The sequence below is a fragment of the Mustelus asterias genome, chromosome 11, assembly GCF_964213995.1.
Source record: "Mustelus asterias chromosome 11, sMusAst1.hap1.1, whole genome shotgun sequence".
Taxonomy (NCBI): Eukaryota; Metazoa; Chordata; class Chondrichthyes; order Carcharhiniformes; family Triakidae; genus Mustelus; species Mustelus asterias.
This window is the reverse complement of record NC_135811.1, coordinates 43,014,231-43,034,985: the sequence shown is the minus strand read 5'-3', so window position 1 is coordinate 43,034,985 and position 20,755 is coordinate 43,014,231. Positions and strand designations below refer to the sequence as shown.

The following is a 20,755-nucleotide window of genomic DNA, read 5'->3' as shown; positions in this document are numbered from 1 at the left end:
TGAGTGATAATAATCACATTACACCACAGACTGTCACAAACCCATGCTATGATTGGCCAACATCTGTGCTCCATCTGACAGCAGATTAGTATTCTGCACACACTTATCCTCTGTTCCACAGTCGTCAGTACAGCTGCCTTTTACAAATGCATACCATACCTTGACATTTACACAATTACAAATCTTTCAACATGTAAGCAAACCCAACCTATTTATCTAGGTGCAATTCTGCCGAAATAATTCATTTGCACATGCAATGCATCTGATTTCAGCACGCAAGAGTAGGATTTAATGCTCCAATTCACCTATCAGAAAATTCCTGTTCGGAATGATAAAGCACTTTTAAATCCAATATTCCCAAATTGCTCCCACTAGAAAGGGATGTAGTGTGCGTTGATGATCTCACCATGTACTCTATTTCACAAATTTGTCACACCCATTCTTTCTTTGACGGGATGATGCTCAATATATATCCATGTTATAAATTACTCGGAACGTGAAATGCGAATCAAAATGAAAGAGTATGCCACAGGACACACAAAGACGCTGAAACGAATTAGAGAAACGTTGGTGACATTTTTTCTTGCAACATTTTAAAACACATCTCATAGCATTCTGCGGTGGCTAATGATCCCATCTTTAACAGCATGCAGGGTTTATTGTGGGTAAGAATGTCAAGCATATATTACAGGCAATAACATCAGTAAACAAATTATCAACCCACACTTGGATTTAACAATAAAATGGCAACTACTGCTGTGGGAAATTAGGACTGAATGCTCTTGTTCCTTCTCTGGTCTTTTGCAGAATGCTATTTAACTGTGCATTTGTCTCATGCCTGATTGGAATAGTCAGTACAATACAATTCACATGCAGAAGCAGAAACCCTTCCAGGAATACAATATTGAATACCAAACATCAACATATACGCCAGGCAGGATTTCACTTACAAATAAATCAAGGTTCCCCGGTTATTTTCTAGTCTAATTTCTTCAACTACAATTTATGATGCCAGACTTAACATGTTCATCTGCAATATACTGGAGCACTGCAGTCTGCAAAAAAATGATGCTGAATTATTTATATTTAATGCTGCCTGTAGAATGTTGCTGCCTTATTCTCAGACAATCCCTCCATGAGGCAGTTTGTAAAAATATTATCCTCTTTATCGAGGACAACTTAAAGGGAATACGAAGGTTTGTTAGCAAGCATAACTTTCTATTCAATGTTCAGACGTGTACTCACCATTAGTACTGCAAAGTTACCGAAGTGCATACATTGAATGGTGGTGATATTGCTTGCAGAGCCTGTTATATGGCACCCTTTAGCATGCCAACCACCGTGCCCATCCAAAAGGTCAAAATCCCAATATGCTGCAGTGGGATCTGCACCCAGTGCAAAGTGCCTGAGAACAACGGTAATGTGTTTCGTGAGGTTCCCGAAGCTGCACCCATCTGCAGAAGCAAATTGAATTAGTTAAATGGAGTGGAAAAGGTTTATTGCTGAATACAATGCACACAGATCTGGAAGGTTTAGACTGCAAGAATCGCAGGATGAAAAAGAAATACTTCTGTGCTTAAATGTCACAATGAAAACTTCCAGCACAAATTATGAATCGTAATGTCATTAAAGAACACAAAACTTCTGCCTTTTACAAAGCATTCTACTGGAATACATTATAAAGAAATAAAAACTTATGATAATGAATTAGAGTAAGGCCATGCTAGAATTTCAGCAGGACAGCTTTTAGCATTTTGTCTTTAACCTTTGTTTACATTATCCTTAATATGTGCATTTATGATTTATGGAGATTAAGATCTATGTGTAGTGAGTATTACTGATCCCCACCTAACAAAATTTTTTTTGAAAACAGATAAAACAGCAATCAACAGTACAAAAATCATTTTCAGAAATGCAAATTGGTTATGCCCTGATATATTCTACACAATATTGGAATACAGCTGAATGATGGGCGGAAGCTGGAAACCTTTTCAGGATGGATGGACTTGTTTGAATAAGTTACATAATTAGAGAGAGCAATTATGGACAACTATAGAAATTGATGTTAGAGATTATGATGCAGCTATTAGACACACATCTCCCTTTTCACACCCGTATGTAGCAACAAATTGAAGGTCAGCAATGTAGCCACTATTATTTTAGCTAAATGCTACATTTTGAAAAGGGGTCTGCAGAGCAACCTGCTGTGAACATAGAAACTGTTCACGAATCTGCTCGATTTCATTGTCCCTTAAAGTAAAATAAGAACCTATATGAGGTGTTAAGTCGAAGTCTCACGTGCATCATTTAGACTATCACAAGATTTAAATTCAAACAGAGATAGAATCTTACCTATTTTGACAAAGACGACTGGAGTTGAAACACACTTGCGTTTCCCATCATCAGCAAGGTTTGACGAGTTACCTGTACTGGGAAAGAGTTTGCCATTCCGGAATACAATAAATTGCAGCTTGCAAGATGAGTTGTCAACAGAGTGAAGGGCGAGAAAATGAGTGAAAATTGCTGGTGGCAACTGAACTGATGCCACTGCCACGGTGTTCTGTAGAATTAAAGAAAGAAGAAAAGACGTGAGTCACTACATTCCTGTTTTCAACATTTTCCGTTACAGCAAGGCATATGAACTGTCTCTTTTACCGACAGATTGGAAGCTACCAAAAAAAGGAGTCATAACCAGGGGAATAGCTATAATTCAGTGCATTTTAACAAACAGCACATTTCCATTGCCTGAGAGAGTCTTTCTGGTCAAGCTCCCTGCTGCAGAGGTGAGAATGGTTCCTACCATCCATGCTAGAGGGTTACATCAACACTGCAGATCTTATTTAAAGAGACAATCTACCAGGTTTTTACCCTTCACTTGCAACAGAATCAGACAACTCACATACAGAATGAATTTCTAAAAAGGTTGCATGGAAGTGTTTGCTCTCGATTAATCTGAAATGGCAGAGACATTATCAAAGTAAGCTCAGAGAGGAAACATATTTAAGCATTTCAATTCTAGATTTTCTTCATATAGGCATCACTATTTTATTTTATTCGTCTTAAATGAGGACTATTCATTTGGGTTTGTCATCTGCTAGCTTAATCACACATCAGGACCAAAAGCCTTTAGTCGCTCACAGCACACGCTCATTAGAAAACTAATGTAATATTTACACTGTCCAAATCTCTCTGTTTTTTTTGCCTTTGGTGATTGGTTGGAGCCTTGGAAATAAACTTCAAACGAAAGTTTCCTGAGAAGCTTTGCCCGCAATATTAATCATTTTAAACAGTTTAAACATTAACAGTCACAGCTTCGTGGCATTTGCTGTATGTGCAATTATAAATCAGTACGATAATTTCATAAAACTTCTGCCTATTTGGAATCAAAACATTTGGTGGGATTTTTCCAAAACAATCCTAAGTGTCATAATGGTGTGAACACCAGAGTGATCGGGTACAATTTTGGCTTTTAAAAAGTGTTTAGACAGTTATGTAGTTATGTGGGTACGATGGGTATAGAGGGATATGGGCTAAACACGGGCAATTGGGACTAGTTTAGGGATTAAAAAAAGGGGTGGCATGGAAAAGTTGGGCTGAAGGGCCTGTTTCCATGCTGTAAACCTCTCTGATTATCCGTGATGATGCATCATGCGCGCTCTGGAATGCAATCGTCCCGCACTCAGTTACTCTTTGAGAGAGTGGTGAGTTGCACGCTGGTACCGTGGGGGGAGGGGTACTGGGGGAGGGGGGGTACTGTTGGGGGGGGGGGGGGGGGGGGGAGTGGAGATACCTAAACACGTTGGTGAGCCTAGCTGTAGAGAGCTTGGGCGTTGTTTCACAAGGGGGCCCTGATCTCACAGCACACTGGGAGAGCCCCTCCCCCATCCCCATGGACATTAGGACCCACCCCCCCCCATCTCCCATCAATGGCATGTTCCCCACCCCCTTCCCCGACATGGGTTACCGGTATTGGGGTCCTCCTGATGAGCCCCCTTGCCTGATTGCTGATATGCCTCCCCCATCATGCCCCCTTTCATGCTCCACCCCTGTACAACCGCCCCACACCACCCACTCTGCATGACACTCCATCATACCTCCCCTGCATAAATCATCCCCGTCATAGCCCCCCCCCCCTGCATTGCCCCCACTTAGGCCCCTCTACCATAGGCCCCATCCTCACTCAGGCCTCAGCCCCTCGGCCCTCTACTGGCACACTGGCAGTGCTCAACTGGCACTGTCAGCATGTCTGGTGGCAGTGGCAGTGTGCCAGGTGGGCACTGCTCAGTCATGCCCCCTGACCACCCAGGGGCTTCAATGGCCTCCGAGCCTCCCTGGTGTGGCCATTGCACCTGGTCTCCACTAGTACTGATTTGTACCCGTGTGACATTTTGCTGGAGAGGTGGGAACATTCACGTGCTGAACTCGCTGATGAGATTGAAATCAATTCCACCTCATGCTAATCAGCCTCGTATCCAGAAAGGGTGTGATCCGGTTTGTGCCATTGGAAAGGGACGGGGACAATTGCAACCTGTTCGGCACCGGGCGTGGAATCCAGTTTTAGGCCTGCACTTTATTTTTCGGGATTTGCGCGGTCTGCACCAGGCATGGCGAGGTCGGAAAATCGCCCCCCCTTTGTCTCAGGCTAGGTAGATAAATAGCATTGACTACATGGGATCAGAAAGGACAAGGATGCACTGGATCCCATTTCAATCCCACTCAGGTGTCTATAAAAAGTCAACCAGCCTCTCTCCTCATGCTTCTCCAGCTATGAAACCACAAAGAAGCAAGCGTGCATTTTTTCAGTTTAACTATAAATAAATACCGAATATTGATTCAGATTGGATTCACAATGATAATATAAAGAAAATGAACTGGGAACCATTATTGCAAGCTACACACTGTGGGTGTATCTCCAAGTCTGGAGCATAAACTGGGAGTGGAGGCGAGGGTGATTTCCACTCAGGGGCAGGATGGCTGTCCCAGCATGTTAGACATGCACGCGTGAGTGAATCTTGTGATGGGACAGGTAGGAAGTCAACACCCCTGCAACCCCTTCCTCAGCCGGACCACAGCGAGTAGGAGTGCAGGGTTTTCCTGGAGCCAGCATCATGTATGCTTGAGGGGATCTGCAGAAAAATTGCAGTGATCCATCTGGTCAGCATGCTCTTTGGAAGCTGTCACTCTGGCCCTGAGCATTTCAGCCAATGAGAAGCCCTGTACCCAGCATCGGTCAACTGCTGGCCTCCCTCCACAGCGCCAGCACCTGGAGGGGCACAGATGAGTACTCCTGTTCAGTCACACATCCATGTGCATGGAGCACTGATTGGGGTAATGAAAACCATGTCCGCACATTCTCCTTCAAAAACAACAGGGCGTCCCTCCATCACCCTCAAGATGCATCTGAGACACATTTGTCATGCTGCCTAAACATACCACCCACCCTATTATCAGCCACAACCATTGACCCAGGACCCTCGAGGTTCTAAATAAAGTGACATATTATTGGGATCTTCCCCAATGGACCCATCCCATTATCCGTGTCACCTGTTTTCTCCATTTTTGTGATCCCCATGAGATCAACCACTACCTGACCATGACCCTAGGCCTTTCACCCTACCGCATCCCACTAACCCTGTTGACTGTTTCCTCTGCTGCCCAATACCTTCAGCCCAAACCCATGGACACTACCATAGTAAGAGCTAAGCCCACCACCCCACCCCCCACCTTTAGAACTATCACCCACCCACCATCCCTGCCTGGAAGCACCCTCCCAACCCTAGACCCCCTGACACAACATGCAAGACCATTCACGCCCTCCCACCTTCCTGCAACCTCATCTTCCCTCCCTGGCTCTCTCTATCCCTCCCTCAGCCCATCCACCCTACCACGTGGCCCTTAGTCTGCCACCACCCGATGATGACTTCATTGAGTAATCCTCCCCAAAGAGGAACAAAACAATGGCTACCAACTCCAATTCCAGCAAGATGACTACGTCATCTGCTGCACACCACTTAAATACTGCTGTAAATCTGCAGGTATGCATTGGCCATTTGCCGATAACTTAATTTGGAAAAGGAACTTGATTCTGGTGAGATGGCCTTTTAATGAGCACGCATGAGATGTGGATGTATGCAAATGTGCTTCCTGACATTCAGCATTGGGAAGTTGGATCTTGAGGCATCTTCTCTCTTGCCTGAAAAGGCAGGTTACTGCTTCTTTCATTCCCCCTAGAGCCTCCTCGGGGCCCTCCAGCTTTGAGCCTGCACACTATCCTTAATTGAACAGCTAGCCCAAACTCTGCCCATTAATTATCCAACCTGGGGGGAAAATCTTTCCAACTTCCCTGAACTTGATTGCAAATGTTAACCCTGATGATGGGAAGCTAATGTTTGGCCACCCGTTCCTCCACTTGCCTTAGTTCCCACTCCTGGGGGCAGATTCCACCCTTTGTCACAGATACTGTCTGGACAACTCCAGGGGCTGAATATTCTCTGTGAACTTTGGGATCCCAACATCAGGGTTGGGGTCAGAAGCCTGCAAACTGTCAGGAACTGTCACTTGGCTGTGATTTTCCCCCAGGTTGGATAACTAATAGGCAGAGGATTCAATTAAGGATCGTGTGTGGGCTGGAAGCTGAAGGGCCCCTAGGAGGCTCCAGGGACATGAAAGAAGCAGTTATATGTTTTTTCAGGTAAGAGAGAGAGAGAAGATGCTTCAAGATGGGGGCACACTTTATCCAACATTTTTAACTTTTAAAGAAAAATGCCCTAAACACCAGGGGAGAGGGTGGGAGGGGTATGTGGAACCCCTTCACAGGATAGCCCCTGGCTGCAGCTGAAAGCAAGCAAGTGGTGAAGGCCTCTAAGACGGCCTGGAGACAGAGTACTGCTCCCAGCCCGACCCCCAGGCTTGTGCCAGGAGGCTGCCTCTCGGCAGCTGAGCTGTCCCTGATGCCTCGGGGACCTGGCAGGCTGGCTGGAGAATTCCAATCACCTTCTGACAATAGGCTTTGAAACTCCTTTATCCCTGGTTGTTTGTCTGCCACTTGTCGGTAGGAACCTCTGCTCCTCCCCGTCCCACCTCTGGGGAATCAGCGTGGGGGGGCAGGATGGTGTTGGTGAACTGACACATGGTCAGCATTTCTGACTCCCCCACCAACTCATTGTGCATGCCTCTGATGGGGCCTAAAACCCCAGCTCCAGGTGTTTTACCACCACTAGTGGAAACAGAAAGCCGGGGGGGGGGGGGGGGGGGGGGGGGGAGGAAGGTGAGCCCTTAATTGATACCAAGACAGGTTCCTTGTTCACTGTGAGCCAGTGAGGGGTGGGAATGGAGCTGGTTCAGATCAAATGTGGGACAGATTTGGACTCCCCACCGCAGCCATCACTGGGGTTTCCCATAGGTGAAATTTGCTGATTGTGTCAAAGTCTTCCTCAGCACCAGAGAGAAATGAGGTGTCACAGGGGAACCAAAGGCCTGGTGCCCTGGACAGAGCTGCTCCTTGTTTCTTCGATGCTGACTGAGTCCCCATGTTGGAAGCTATGAGGGAGAGGAGGGAAGCACTCTTGCCGGAGGGTGGCAAGAGAAAGCCACCTCATCGTGCAGCAGGGATACCACCCGAATCATCCAGCCACAAGAATCACATTTTCTGTAATCATGTGATGTCCTGCACCTAAAGAAATGGCAGAGATTCCCAATTCCCTCTATCCTTGCAAGATCCCATACGTTATGAAGTGAATGTGCTGTCCAGCTTTGGCAAAGAGGATATCAGTGACCAAGGAGATGGAGTGATAAGCATCCATTTGCAAGGTTCCACCATGGTTTACTACTGATCCTTGGAAGGATCCAGAAACAAAGTTTAAGGCCACAGCGATTTTGATGGCAACTGGCAGCGCATTGTGACTTGTGCTGCAAGATATTTGGTGACAAGGTGATGTATTGTGATTGGCAGCATTCCCTCACTGCTCTCCTACCTCTTCAAAACCTGAGCACCAAGTGCCATCTCTTCCCACCACCTGTGAAGTGCCAAGTGCTCCTCCTTATCAAGTACTGAGTCCCATTTTGCCTCTTTGACCAGCTAATGGAGCTGGGGTGATGCCCTGGGACAACCATGAATGTACTGCGGGAGGTCACCTGGGGAGACGCCTCCTCAAAGCTGTATACCCCTTCAAAATTCCACCTTCAACAAGCTCACCAAACATTCTGAATACTTTCCTCCACCCAGTCTAATATTACCAATGCCTAGGAATGACATCCTAAGTGATATGTCAATCATCACCAGTATTTTTGGCCTCCTCCCATCCCACCCACCCCCTTCTCCCCCCACCCCCACCCTCCGCACCCCCCAACCAACCAACTAACTTCATTCCTGGTCTAGAGTTACAGTGGAGGGAGGGGAAGGGTTAACTCAGCTTTTCTCCCCAAAGATGCTGCCAAACCCCTGAGTATTTCCAGTATTTTCTGTTGTTACATCAGCTTAGAACATCACTCACAGTGTTACACAGGTAACTCAATGAAAGGTTATGGATGAGGGGTTATTTATCTGAAATTCAGGTTGCAGTATCTTGGACATGAAGCTGCTTCCAGATACAAAGCGAATGGTCCCAGTTAGATTAGCATCGCGAGCAAATTTTCCCAGAGCACCAAGATCAGCCGTGCCAGGTAGGTGGCGGTTTGAGAAGGCAACTTTTCCCAAGTCCCTTGTTGTTCTTGGACTTAAACATTTTACGCAGGACAAAAGCCAACTCTGCTCCTTATTGTACAATAGATCACAGGGTGACAGTCAGCAACATCAGTCAGCAATGTCAACAGTGGGAGGCAATGGCCTTGTGGCTTATCACCAGACTATTCATCCAGAAACTCAGCTAATGTTCTGGGTACCCGGGTTTGAATCCCGCCACGGCAGGTGGTAAAATTTGAATTCAATAAAAAATATCTGGAATTAAGAATATACTGATGACCATGAAACCATTGTCAATTGTTGGAAAAACCCATCTGGTTCACTAATGTCTTTCAGGGAAGGAAATCTGCTGTCCTTACCTGGTCTGGCCTACATGTGACTCCAGGGCCACAGCAATGTGGTTGACTCTCAACTGCCTTCAGAAATGGCCTAGCAAGCCATTCAGTTCAAGGACAACTAGGGATGGGCAATAAATGCTGGCCAGTCAGTGATGCCCATGCCCCACGAATGAATAAAAAAAAAACACTGGCACTTGTTCCTCAGTCGGGATGCCTTCACACACAAGCCTGTTCAGTCTGGCCAGATCCTAAGCTCAAATTCTATAATGGAATAGTTGGCAATTAGATCTCATCCACGGAGTGGTAAATTGGATCAGCAAGTTTGCTGATGATACAAAGATTGGAGGTGTAGTGGACAGTGAGGAAGATTTTCAAAGCTTGCAGAGGGATTTGGACCAACTAGAAAAATGGGCTGAAAAATGGCAAATGGAATTTAACGCAGACAAGTGTGAGATATTGCACTTTGGAAGGACAAACCAAAGAAGAACGTACAGGGTAAATGGTAGGACTCTGAAGAGTGCAGTTGAACAGAGGGATCTGGGAATACAGGTACAGAATTCCCTAAAAGTGACGTCACAGGTGGATAGGGTCGTAAAGAGTGCCTTTGGTACATTGGCCTTTATAAATCGGAGTATCGAGTATAAAAGTTGGAGTGTTATGGTAAGGTTATATAATGATGTGGAGATGCCGGCGTTGGACTGGGGTAAACACAGTAAGAAGTTTAACAACACCAGGTTAAAGTCCAACAGGTTTATTTGGTAGCAAAAGCCACACAAGCTTTCGAGGCTCTGAGCCCCTTCTTCACCTGAAGAAGGGGCTCAGAGCCTCGAAAGCCTGTGTGGCTTTTGCTACCAAATAAACCTGTTGGACTTTAACCTGGTGTTGTTAAACTTCTTACAAGGTTATATAAGGCATTGGTGAGGCCGAATTTGGAGTATTGTGTACAGTTTTGGTCACCTAGTTACAGGAAGGATGTAAATAAGATTGAAAGAGTGCAGAGAAGGTTCACAAGGATGTTGCCGGGACTTGAGAAGCTGAGTTACAGAGAGAGATTGAATAGGTTGGGACTTTATTCCCTGGAGCGTAGAAGATTGAGGGGAGATTTGATAGAGGTGTATAAGATTTTGATGGGTATAGAGTGAATGCAAGCAGGCTTTTTCCGCTGAGGCTAGGGGAGAAAAAAACCCAGAGGGCATGGGTTAAGGGTGAAAGGAGAAAAGTTTAAAGGGAATATTAGGGGGGGCTTCTTCACGCAGAGAGTGGTGGGAGTGTGGAATGAGCTGCCAGATAAAGTGGTAAATGCTTTTAACATTTAAGAAAACATTTAAGAAAAACTTGGACGGGTTCATGGATGAGAGGGGTGTGGAGGGATATGGTCCAAGTGCAGGTCAGTGTGACTAGGCATAAAATGGTTCGGCACAGACAAGAAGGGCCAAAAGGCCTGTTTCTGAGCTGTAATTTTCTATGGTTCTATGGAGCATGATGCCCACAAAACGTCAACTTCTGTCGCAGTGGTCTTATCTGATGGCCAGGGGAGCCAGCCACGCCCCCCCACCCCCCACCTTACTCTATACATATCCCCTGGTGTAGTCAACTGTCCACAGCATATGATGAACACATACACAGTGCAGAACCAACCTTGTGAATCTGGAGGCAGAAACTCATTGATGCCTTATTTTGACTGCTCAGGCACCTCAGGGAATGTTGATTCACTAATGCGCCTGTGTGTTTTGGTGTATGATTTAAACCTCTAAATAAATATTCCAGCGCAGAATGCTGCAATTATTAGACCACGTCATTTGTTGTTGTTTCAAAAATATGAGTTCTGAAAGAAAGTTTTCCATTTGATACTGTTGTCTTTGAAATATCTTTGTGTAGCAAGTGATTGAACGCAACAATATTTTCAGGTTGACTACAATTTGATGTTTAAATCATAATCACGATTGCACCACTGAACAAATCCTGATTAAATTTGGATGGGAATTCTGTCAAATTTTCCTGTGATTTTTTTTGTTTCAAGTTTTACTGTTTTGTTACATTGATGAAACAACGTATTTATTTTGTGTGGAACAGATAACGTTAATCACATTCAGTTTGGCGAGAAGACAAATATCAGTACTCAGACATGCACCAGCGTTCAGGTGGGCTGTGTATGAAGCAAAATGACAGTGCGAATCTAAGCAGCTCGTATTTGTTCAACTATAATGTCTTCAGCATCATTTTTTTTCTGTTCGTTATTCAGAAGCAGGAATTAGAATCTGCAGAACTGCTCCCATGACAACCAGCTGCCTCTTATATACAGTATCAATTTGAATTTGTGCAGGCCATTTCCAATACACCATTCAGCCAGAAAAAATATAGCACGTCTTAAGGTAAGAGAATCATTCTCATTACTGCATAAAGCTGGGAAGAAAAAAAACGTTGCAAAACAAATGGTTTTATATGTACAATTCATAATCCATAGCTTCGTACAGAACGGTAGCTGCTGTTTTCCTTTGCTTTCAACACTTTATATACTTATTAAGTTTGTATTACAGCTGTAACTAAGCAATTATAGGAAACCTATCAATGACCAAGAACAGAATTCCTAATGCACGGTTTGCTAGTTGTTGATTCTGCATGTCGCAATTCCTTCAAATTGCATCTGTATCACATTGTCTAACACTACACATTTCTATTGCCCAGTACTATCACAGGTCATTAATAACAAGCCGTCAAAAATTGAACCTCACAACCCATTGTAATAAAATGTTAAGTACAGTTAAGTTTTCGGCAAATGCATCAACTGATCGAGGTGAGAATAAGTTCAGAATAATCAGCTCGTAACGACAGACAGGTTATTATATTTAAAATGGGTGCTTTGGAGGATTAAAATAACTCTTAAAATAATTACAGTCATTAAAAACAAAATATACCCCCACCCCTCCCCAGTATCATCCTGTCAATCTAATCAAGAATCTGCTGGAAACCACCATTATTTTGGATTCTCTCTGACTTGATATTAAATGAAAAATCATGGCTAGAATGGCAGTAGCATCATTGCCAATATACACAGTGACTCAGTGCAACTTCAGGCAGAAATGTTGCATTTTACTCTTCGACTTGTCTTTCCTGATAACATTGGTTGGTGTGAAACTAATTTGTATCGATTTGAATCAGCCGCTGGGTGACTTTGTCCACAAATTAAAAAAAAAAAGCAGCAGCAATTGGGATGATTTTTTTCTTTGTGTGTGGAAAGAATGGCAGAAAGTCCAAACTGATTTCCACATATCTCTACCAGTATCACAGACCTCAAACCTGCAATCTCCGATTGTCTGGAAACATTGGAATTTGTAGATTCACTTTTGTACATCTGATCAGTCTCAACATTCAGAGAGCACTCTTGTACATCTTGTCCCCCCCCCAAAACCACCTTGCTCCCTTTCTTAATTTGATGCCAGCATCAACTTCCGCCATCTCCTTGAGTATTCTAATCAACCCACTTGTCTAAATTGTTAGATAACCTTCCTGCAGAATTTTGAGGTTAAATCCAAAGCTCCTGACTACAGAATTCAGTTGATCGGTACCCACTGGCCTCTTGAAGAATGTGATAAGTTCCTCACTGAGCTTTTACTCTCTCCACTCTGAACACTGCAGCCTTGTACAGTGCCTGTGCATAGGTCCAGAAAACTCCGTTTTAAAACAGAAACATCAATATTGTGTTATAGGCAGAAAACTATTCATTTGAGGACAGCATTTATCCCTTTGGTTTATTTAATTCTCTTTGTATCGTACACTATTTAGGTCTCTCTTTCTCGTAATCTGCTCAAAAAGGCGGGCAAATGCCTGGCTCCAGACTTTTGTAGCCAGTGATGGCTAAGTGTTGCAGGGCAAGGGGGGGGGGGGGGGGGGGGGGGGGGGGGCGTGATCTTACCGCCCATTCACACCACGCTCCAGCTGCAGTGAAGACAGAGATTTTGGCGACAAGCCAAATCTCCGTTCACTGCAGCGGGATGGGACAATCCCGCTTGCGTGAACGGTCAAAGAATTGCGGCCACCAGGTGCCTTTTGAGTTTCTTTCTGACTTTGTGGATGAGCTGTGGTTGGCCCTTATCCTTGGTTGGTGGTGAAATTAGGCACTCACTGTGAGGCAGATTCACTAGTCAGAAATCCGATTCTACCACTACCCGGTAGAGCTAATGTTCCACTTTGACATGACAACACGTTTCCTACATCCATTCTATTTTTTAAAACAATTTACTTTTGAACAAGTAGACCTTAGCATAAAAATCAGCCCTTGGTTAGTCTTAGTTGTAGATCAGAAATAAACACCAAAATGTATCCAAATTGTTCTAATTTCATAAATAAATAATTATCACCTAGATAATAAATAACATTTTTGTATAATGTTTTTCTTAGACCAAATTATATAAATCTTCGGTGTGGAACAAAGTAAACTGATTGGAAATTATTCATAGAAATAATAAAATAATTTGGCATGAAGTGCTAGACAATTGTCATTGCTTAAGATGGCACAATGGTTACCCCTCGTTTCACAACTCCAGGGACCTGGGTTCAATTCCACTCTCCGTTGACTGTTAGTAAGGGGTTTGCAGGTTCTCCCCGTGTCTGTGTGGGTTTCCTCCGGGTGTTCTGGTTTCCTCCCACAAAGATGTGCAAATAGGTTGATTGGCCATGCTAAATTGCTCCTTAGTGTCAGGGGGATTAGTAGGGTAAATATATGGGGCTGCAGGAATGGGGCCTGGGTGGGATTGTTGTTAGTGCAGGCTCGATGGGCTGAATGGCTCCTTTCAGCACTGTAGGGATTCTATGATTCTCAATTAGATGAGGTATCCTTTGAGCACAAGAGTTCAGTTGTGTTATCCTAATCCTTAAATTGTACAATGCTATGGCAGCAGCTTATGTTGCTAAAACATTCAATGACAAGTCGAATGAAAGCCAAAACTATATCGAACAAACACTGTCATCTGGGTTACACTGAGACTGAGCAAAGAAGAACATTTTTGATTTCTACTACAAAGACTAGAACTGGCTTCAATCATAAAAGAATTTTAACGCCTCCATTTAAAACATGAACTACTGAAATGTCAAATATATTTTCTACAGTTGCAAAGTTTGATCTTAATTTGGAAGTGTTTATTCTATCATTTCCAGTTAAAATAAAATTCTCTTTCAGCACTGTGCAATGTGCTCACATTTGCCTCATTTCCCTCAGAGATCCATGCTTTAAACTGGCCAGCTGAGCTAAATTCAGATGTTCCATTATTTGTATCAATACAAACGTACCCTGCATTTTGATGTGTTAAGTGTTCGAATAAACCAAACTAAAACACAAAATGTTGCTCTTCCAGGAAAATAACAAAAACGGAAAAAAGAACCTCTAATCAGAAAAACAGGTCGGCTTTATTTGACATAGCTTTAACCTCTTTCTGTTTACTGACAGTTCTCTCAATCACATCTTCCTTTTTTTTTTAAACAGCCATCAATGAGGTGACAAAATGCACCGTAGTGATACCATGGATTGTTCAAACCCATCACACTAGATTTATGGCCTCCCCACCTTCGTCAATAAAATGGGAGCTGTAACAGTAAGGGTGACTTCAAACTAACCAAAACCATTTCAGATCAGCTGATTTAATGCGGGAATCAGGGGTGAAATGCCACTGGCTGTGGTACAAGATGGCAACAGTGAAACAACAGAAAAGATAATTGGGCAAAGTGTGAAATGAGCTGCGGATATCACCTGTTTTCTGTACCGCACAGACCAAATTTTTCTACATGATTCCCGAGTGAATTCAGCAAATATTGTGTCAATTTTATCCCTTATTAGCATAAGAAACTATCAACCAATGGAACATTATGTGAGCAAATATTAATGACTTCAAGCCCAAAGTGATATTCAGAATAGAAAATAAACCTCGCCAGTAAATCCAAGCTTTGACATGAATCACCCCAATTTGTCCAGTGTAACTATACCTATCATGTATGTCAATTGATTGCCAACTTTTGTATTCATAATATAAGCCATCAATAAAAATCAACATTTATCCTGTTTTACTGAAATTTAAGATACAGCCATTCACTTTGAAAGCCATCAGCAACATTGGTCTTGGCAGCATCTCGGTAAATACACCCACGGTTTTCAGCTGTTTATTTTCTTTGTTAGAGTGCAGTGAGATGGGGATCTACACATTTTGTGACATAATTCAAAGTGACTCACATCTATCCATCCTTTCCTTTTACATCAGATCAAAGGTTGCCTCTATAGAATTTCTGCTTTGACTACAATGCTCAATCTGCTCTATCAGTTTAAGTACAATGGAGTATTTCATCTGACTGTTTCCATCAGGGAGAGATGGGTGGAATGAGCCTGATGGAAGGGGTCTGACACCCATTTTCCTGGTCAGGCCTCATTAGCATTCCACTGGTGATCCTTGGGGAAGGTCAAGGAGAGCGAGTCATTGGGTGGGCACAAGATTGATTCTTTGGGGGTAGGAGAAGCATGAATTCATGTTCTGCTGACTTCATAAAAGATCATTTACAAAATGTGTGTTGCAAAATGCCTTGGGCAGGCAACAGCTTGGTGCACATTCCGCCCATTTCATAGAATCCCTGCAGTGCAGGAGGAGGCCATTCAGCCCATCGAATCTGGACTGACCACAATCCCAACGAGGCCCTATTCCCATAACCCCACATATTTACCATGCTAAACTTCTTGATACGAGGGTCAAGTTAGCATAGCCAATCAACATAACGCGCACACCTTTGGGCTGTGGGAAGAAACCAGAGCACCCAGAGGAAACACACACAGACACGGGGAGAATGCGCAAACACCACACAGTGACCTGAGGCCAGAATTGAATCTGGGTCCCCGGCGCTGTGAGGCAGCAGTGCTGACCACCATGCCACCCACAATGCAACTTTGTTTCTCAAGGTTGCATTGGGCTACGTTTGATGTCATAGAACCTAATTCTTGACTTCAAACATGTTAATAAGGCTCCCAATCTTTTCCACATTGGTATCCGGGCTGCCCATTTTAGAGCCATGATCAAAATGATAGAGATACAGGTATTGGTAAGTATGGCCGGATAGGGCGTGGGGGGGTGGTACCTATTGTTTTATGGTGCTGCCAACCTGCTCATGCCTGGTGGAGGAGATGAGAATCAGCCTCCATGTCTTTCTGAACAGTTCATAAAATTTAGATTTGTTTCTTGGCGAGAGACATCACAACAAGATTTTTACAATTATATTGTTGGAGGCATATTATAGTGTTATTGACTTGGTTCTGAAATCGGCTAAGTCACAGGTAAAGGAATAATGGGCAGAGCTTTAATTGGCAAAGAAAAGGTAAGGAAGTCTTCCCTTTACATCGTGGGCGTGATCTTACCACCCGTTCACGCCATGGTCCCACTGCAGCAAAGACAGAGAATTTGGTGACATGCCAAATCTCCGTTCACTGCAGCTGGATGGGAAAATCTTGCTGGCGTGAACGGTCGGAAAATTCCGGCTAGTGTCTTTCACGCCTAACTGACAGCTATTAGTGAAGTACTTTTGAAGTGTAGTTACTGTTGTATGGCAGGAAACATGACAGACCATCTGTACACAGCAAGCTCCCACAAACAGCAATGTAGTAGCAGCCAAATAAAGTGTTTTTGTTATGTTGACCAAAGGATAACTATCCAAGTTACATATTTGGTTTTGTCAATGATACACAGAGAGGTGGCAACGGAAGCAGTGTAGATGGAAGTGTAAATTTACAAAGGGATGTTGATGGATTAAGTGAATGTGGCAAATGGTTTTCAATGTAGGAAAATGTGAGGTCATCCACTTTGGACATAAACAGGATAGAACAAAGTAATTTCTAAAATGTGTAGGTTAGAAAATGTGGAGGTTTAAAGGTGGGTTGGGGGAAGGGTGTCCAGTTAGATAGGTCATTAAAATATCGTGAACAGGTACATAGAATAATCAAAAAAGTGAATGTTGTGCTGTTTTTTTTCTCCTCGAGCTGCAGAATACATGGAGATAGAAGTTATGCTACAATGATACAATGCACTGGTTAGACTACATCTTGAGTACTGTCAGAGGCTTAATGCACCACATCTTCACAAGGGCATATTGACCCTGTACGGAGCATAGTGCAGATTTACCAGTGATACCAGGGCTTTAGTGGTTTAATTATGAGGTGAAATTACACAAACTGGGATTATATTCCCTGGAATTTGGATTGTTAAATGATGATCTGATCACATTTGTCAAGATATTCAAGAGAACCAATAGGGAAGATGCAAATACATTAATTTCACTGGTTGGGAAGTCTACAACCGGGGGCAGAGTCCAGGAATTGGAGCCAACCTTTCAGGAGTGAAATTAGAAAACACTTTGACACAAAGGATGGCAGAAGAAATGGCAATTGATGCTAGAACAGTACAGGCCACAATATCAGTACACGTCAATGTCAGTGTCAGTATGTGCCGCAATGTCAGTGACGGTACACGCCAGTGTTAGTGATGGTACGCGCCAGTGTCAGTGACGGTACGCGCCAGTGTCAGTGACGGTACATGCCAGTGTCAGTGATGGTACACACCAATGTCAGTGACGGTACATGCCAATGTCAGTGACAGTACATGCCACAATGCCATAGAACATAGAACATAGAACAGTACAGCACAGAACAGGCCCTTCGGCCCACGATGTTGTGCCGAGCTTTATCTGAAACCAAGATCAAGCTATCCCACTCCCTATCATCCTGGTGCGCTCCATGTGCCTATCCAATAACCGCTTAAATGTTCCTAAAGTGTCTGACTCCACTATCACTGCAGGCAGTCCATTCCACACCCCAACCACGCTCTGCGTAAAGAACCTACGTCTGATATCCTTCCTATCCCGGCCAGTGCCGGTACATGCCACAATGTCAGTGCTGGTACATGCTAATGTCAGTGATGGCACATGCCAATGTCAGTGCCAGTACCAATGTCAGTGACAGTACATGCCACAATGCCAGTGCCGGTACATGCCACAATGTCAGTGACAGCACATGCCAATGTCAATGCTGGCACATGCCACAATGTCAGTGCTGGTACATGCTAATGTCAGTGCTGGTACATACCAATATCAGCACCGGTACAACCAATATCAGCGTCGGTACATACCAATATCAGCACCGGTACAAACCAATATCAGCGCCGGTACATACCAATATCAGCACCGGTACATACCAATATCAGCACCGGTACATACCAATATCAGCATCGGTACATACCAATATCAGCTCCGGTACATACCAATATCAGCGCCGGAACATTCCAATATCAGCACCGGTACATACCAATATCAGCTCTGGTACATTCCAATATCAGCGCCGGTACATTCCAATATCAGCACCGGTACATTCCAATATCAGCGCCAGTACAAACCAATATCAGCGCCAGTACAAACCAATATCAGCGCCGGTACATTCCAATATCAGCGCCGGTACATTCCAATATCAGCGCCAGTACATTCCAATATCAGCGCCGGTACATTCCAATATCAGTGCTAGTACGTGCCAATGTCAGATATCCTGGGCTTTTGAAGAAAAGTGCAGATGAATAACAGCCTAAAGCTTGATCTATATAGGGTGGCAAAGAACTGCTAGAAAGACAACATGAATGCGAATTAGTTGTGTTACTAAAGAGGTGATTGCCTCTGCTTTTAAATCTACATTAGTTTTAGTTCCCAGAAGATATTTTCACACCTCAGTGGGTAACTCACTGAACTAGTTTCTATGCCTCATTGCACAATAACATTTAAAAAGGGAGTTGGATATATACTTTAAAAAATGGCGATGGAGAAACCGAACCTATTGGATAGTTCTTGTTAAGTAGCAGGCACAAGGGCAGTAAAGTCAGAAGGAAAGACTTGCATTTCTTGTATAACTTTGTTCAGGACATCGGGATGTCTCAAAGCCTTGACCGAAACATTGCGTACTTTTTGAAGTGCAGTCACCATTGCAATTAAGGGCGGCAGGCAATTTGCACGCAGCAAGCTCCCACAGGGGGCAGTGTGATAAGACAAGATAATCAGTTTTTAAGGTGTTGAATGAGGGAACAATATTTGCCAGGTGACTGGGAACAGTTCCTCTAAATAGTGCAACGGGAGCTCCTATGACCATTTGAGGGCAGATGGGCCTTGTTTTAATGAGCCACCCACAAAGTGGCATATACACAATACTGCACTAGATTTTGTCAGCCTAGATTTAGTGCCTTAGGTCTGGAATCAGACTTGAACCCACAAACTTCTGACTCCGAAGCAAGATTGCTACCAACTAATCAGGTCTGACACAGTCAATGGGCCAAATGATCTCCTTCTGTTCTTCAAAATTCGACGATTCTATTTTGTTATCACAATCTTTATACCTCATTGCAGTATCCCATTGAACAGTCTATTAATATTCTTGGGTTTACAACAGACCATGCGAGTAGCTTTAGAATAAATTTGACTACATAAAACGTTGGGTTGGATTTGTTGCACAGCGTCACAGTAGTTAGTAAAGTTTATTTATTTTTTAAATCATCTTACTGCAAGTGCAATGATTCTTAGCAAGGCATTTGGATTTTGCAGTGTCTCTGTCACTGTGCTGTTCTAACAGAATAATCCAGTGTAAAGCATGCTATGTCGAGCGAAAACCATTCTATGTTCAGATTATCTTGCTATTTGCTTTACAAAGTAAAAAAAAACCTGATAATTTGAGCAAAATGCAATCCACAGATAAACAATCAAACAACAATTTTATGTGACAAAACTGAAAGATGTGGCCCACACAGCAGGAGATTACTAAACTGCAGCATTATACAGCAGGTAGCAAGAATAATACAACAGAAGACTGGAGAGTTAGGGAGACAGTGCAGATATTAACGGAAGTGACAGATCGTCCAGTTTTGAGAAAATGGCATTGCATATTGGATTGGAAAATTCAATTGTACTATGTGTGTGTGTGGATGGAAAAGTTGAGGCCCAAATCTAAATATGGTGAGTGTCCCTTTAAGGATCAATGTGCAGAGTAAGAGTGACATGACCCGGGGAGCCAATCGGGGAGCAGGGTGGGGGAGAGTTTCCCTGGTAAGCAGGGGTTTATTGTCCAGAAACGTCTCGGGAATTGGCTGCAGTCACGAGGCTGCAAGCCTCTGTACAGCTTTTACCTGTAAATAAACATTTTTCCCTTAACTGGTGAATTGTTAGACTAAATTTAGCTGAATTTCTACATTGATTTTGAGACTGCTTTTCAGTGTCTGATCCATACAACACACTTGTTTCGAGTTAAGTGTGATGCATGTTTGTTTTGTTGCGTTATCAGGTGAGGAATAGAAAGTTTAGCCAGTTGCTTGTGGCATTTGGGAAATGACAACTTCCAAGGACCACGATATATCATCGGAGCTTCAGCCTGCCGAAGCGATGTCCCCCGTGCTCCTTACAGTCTCTTAGTTTCACCTTGATCAAGGTGTTACTGGAAACTCTGTTTTGCGTTCAGTTATGCAGGAATCTTTAGGGGATCAGAGAAGAAGTTTAAAAAAGCGAGTTCTGACAAACAAACTCTCGGGAACAGCATGTTGTTAATTGCTTGAAAGTTGATAGCTTTTGATGCTAAATTGAACTATTACTTCAAATAATTGTGCTGCCGTTGATTTTCCATTATCTGACAGGTATGTTTTGTTAATAGTTTTGCAAATAGAGGGTCTGTATTAACACCACAGAGATACCT

General features: G+C 43.5%; 1 protein-coding gene across 1 annotated transcript in view; it reads right to left on the bottom strand.

Moving 5' to 3' along the window:
• The window catches only part of adgra1b (adhesion G protein-coupled receptor A1b), a 359,394-nt gene that overhangs the window by 99,378 nt on the left and 239,261 nt on the right, over positions 1 to 20,755 (bottom strand). The window contains exons 11-12 of the mRNA XM_078223476.1: positions 2,353 to 2,560; positions 1,246 to 1,454 (exon numbers count right to left, since the gene is read on the bottom strand). Of these exons, the coding sequence (XP_078079602.1) occupies positions 1,246 to 1,454; positions 2,353 to 2,560 (417 nt within the window). The remainder of the gene's footprint in view (positions 1 to 1,245; positions 1,455 to 2,352; positions 2,561 to 20,755) is intronic.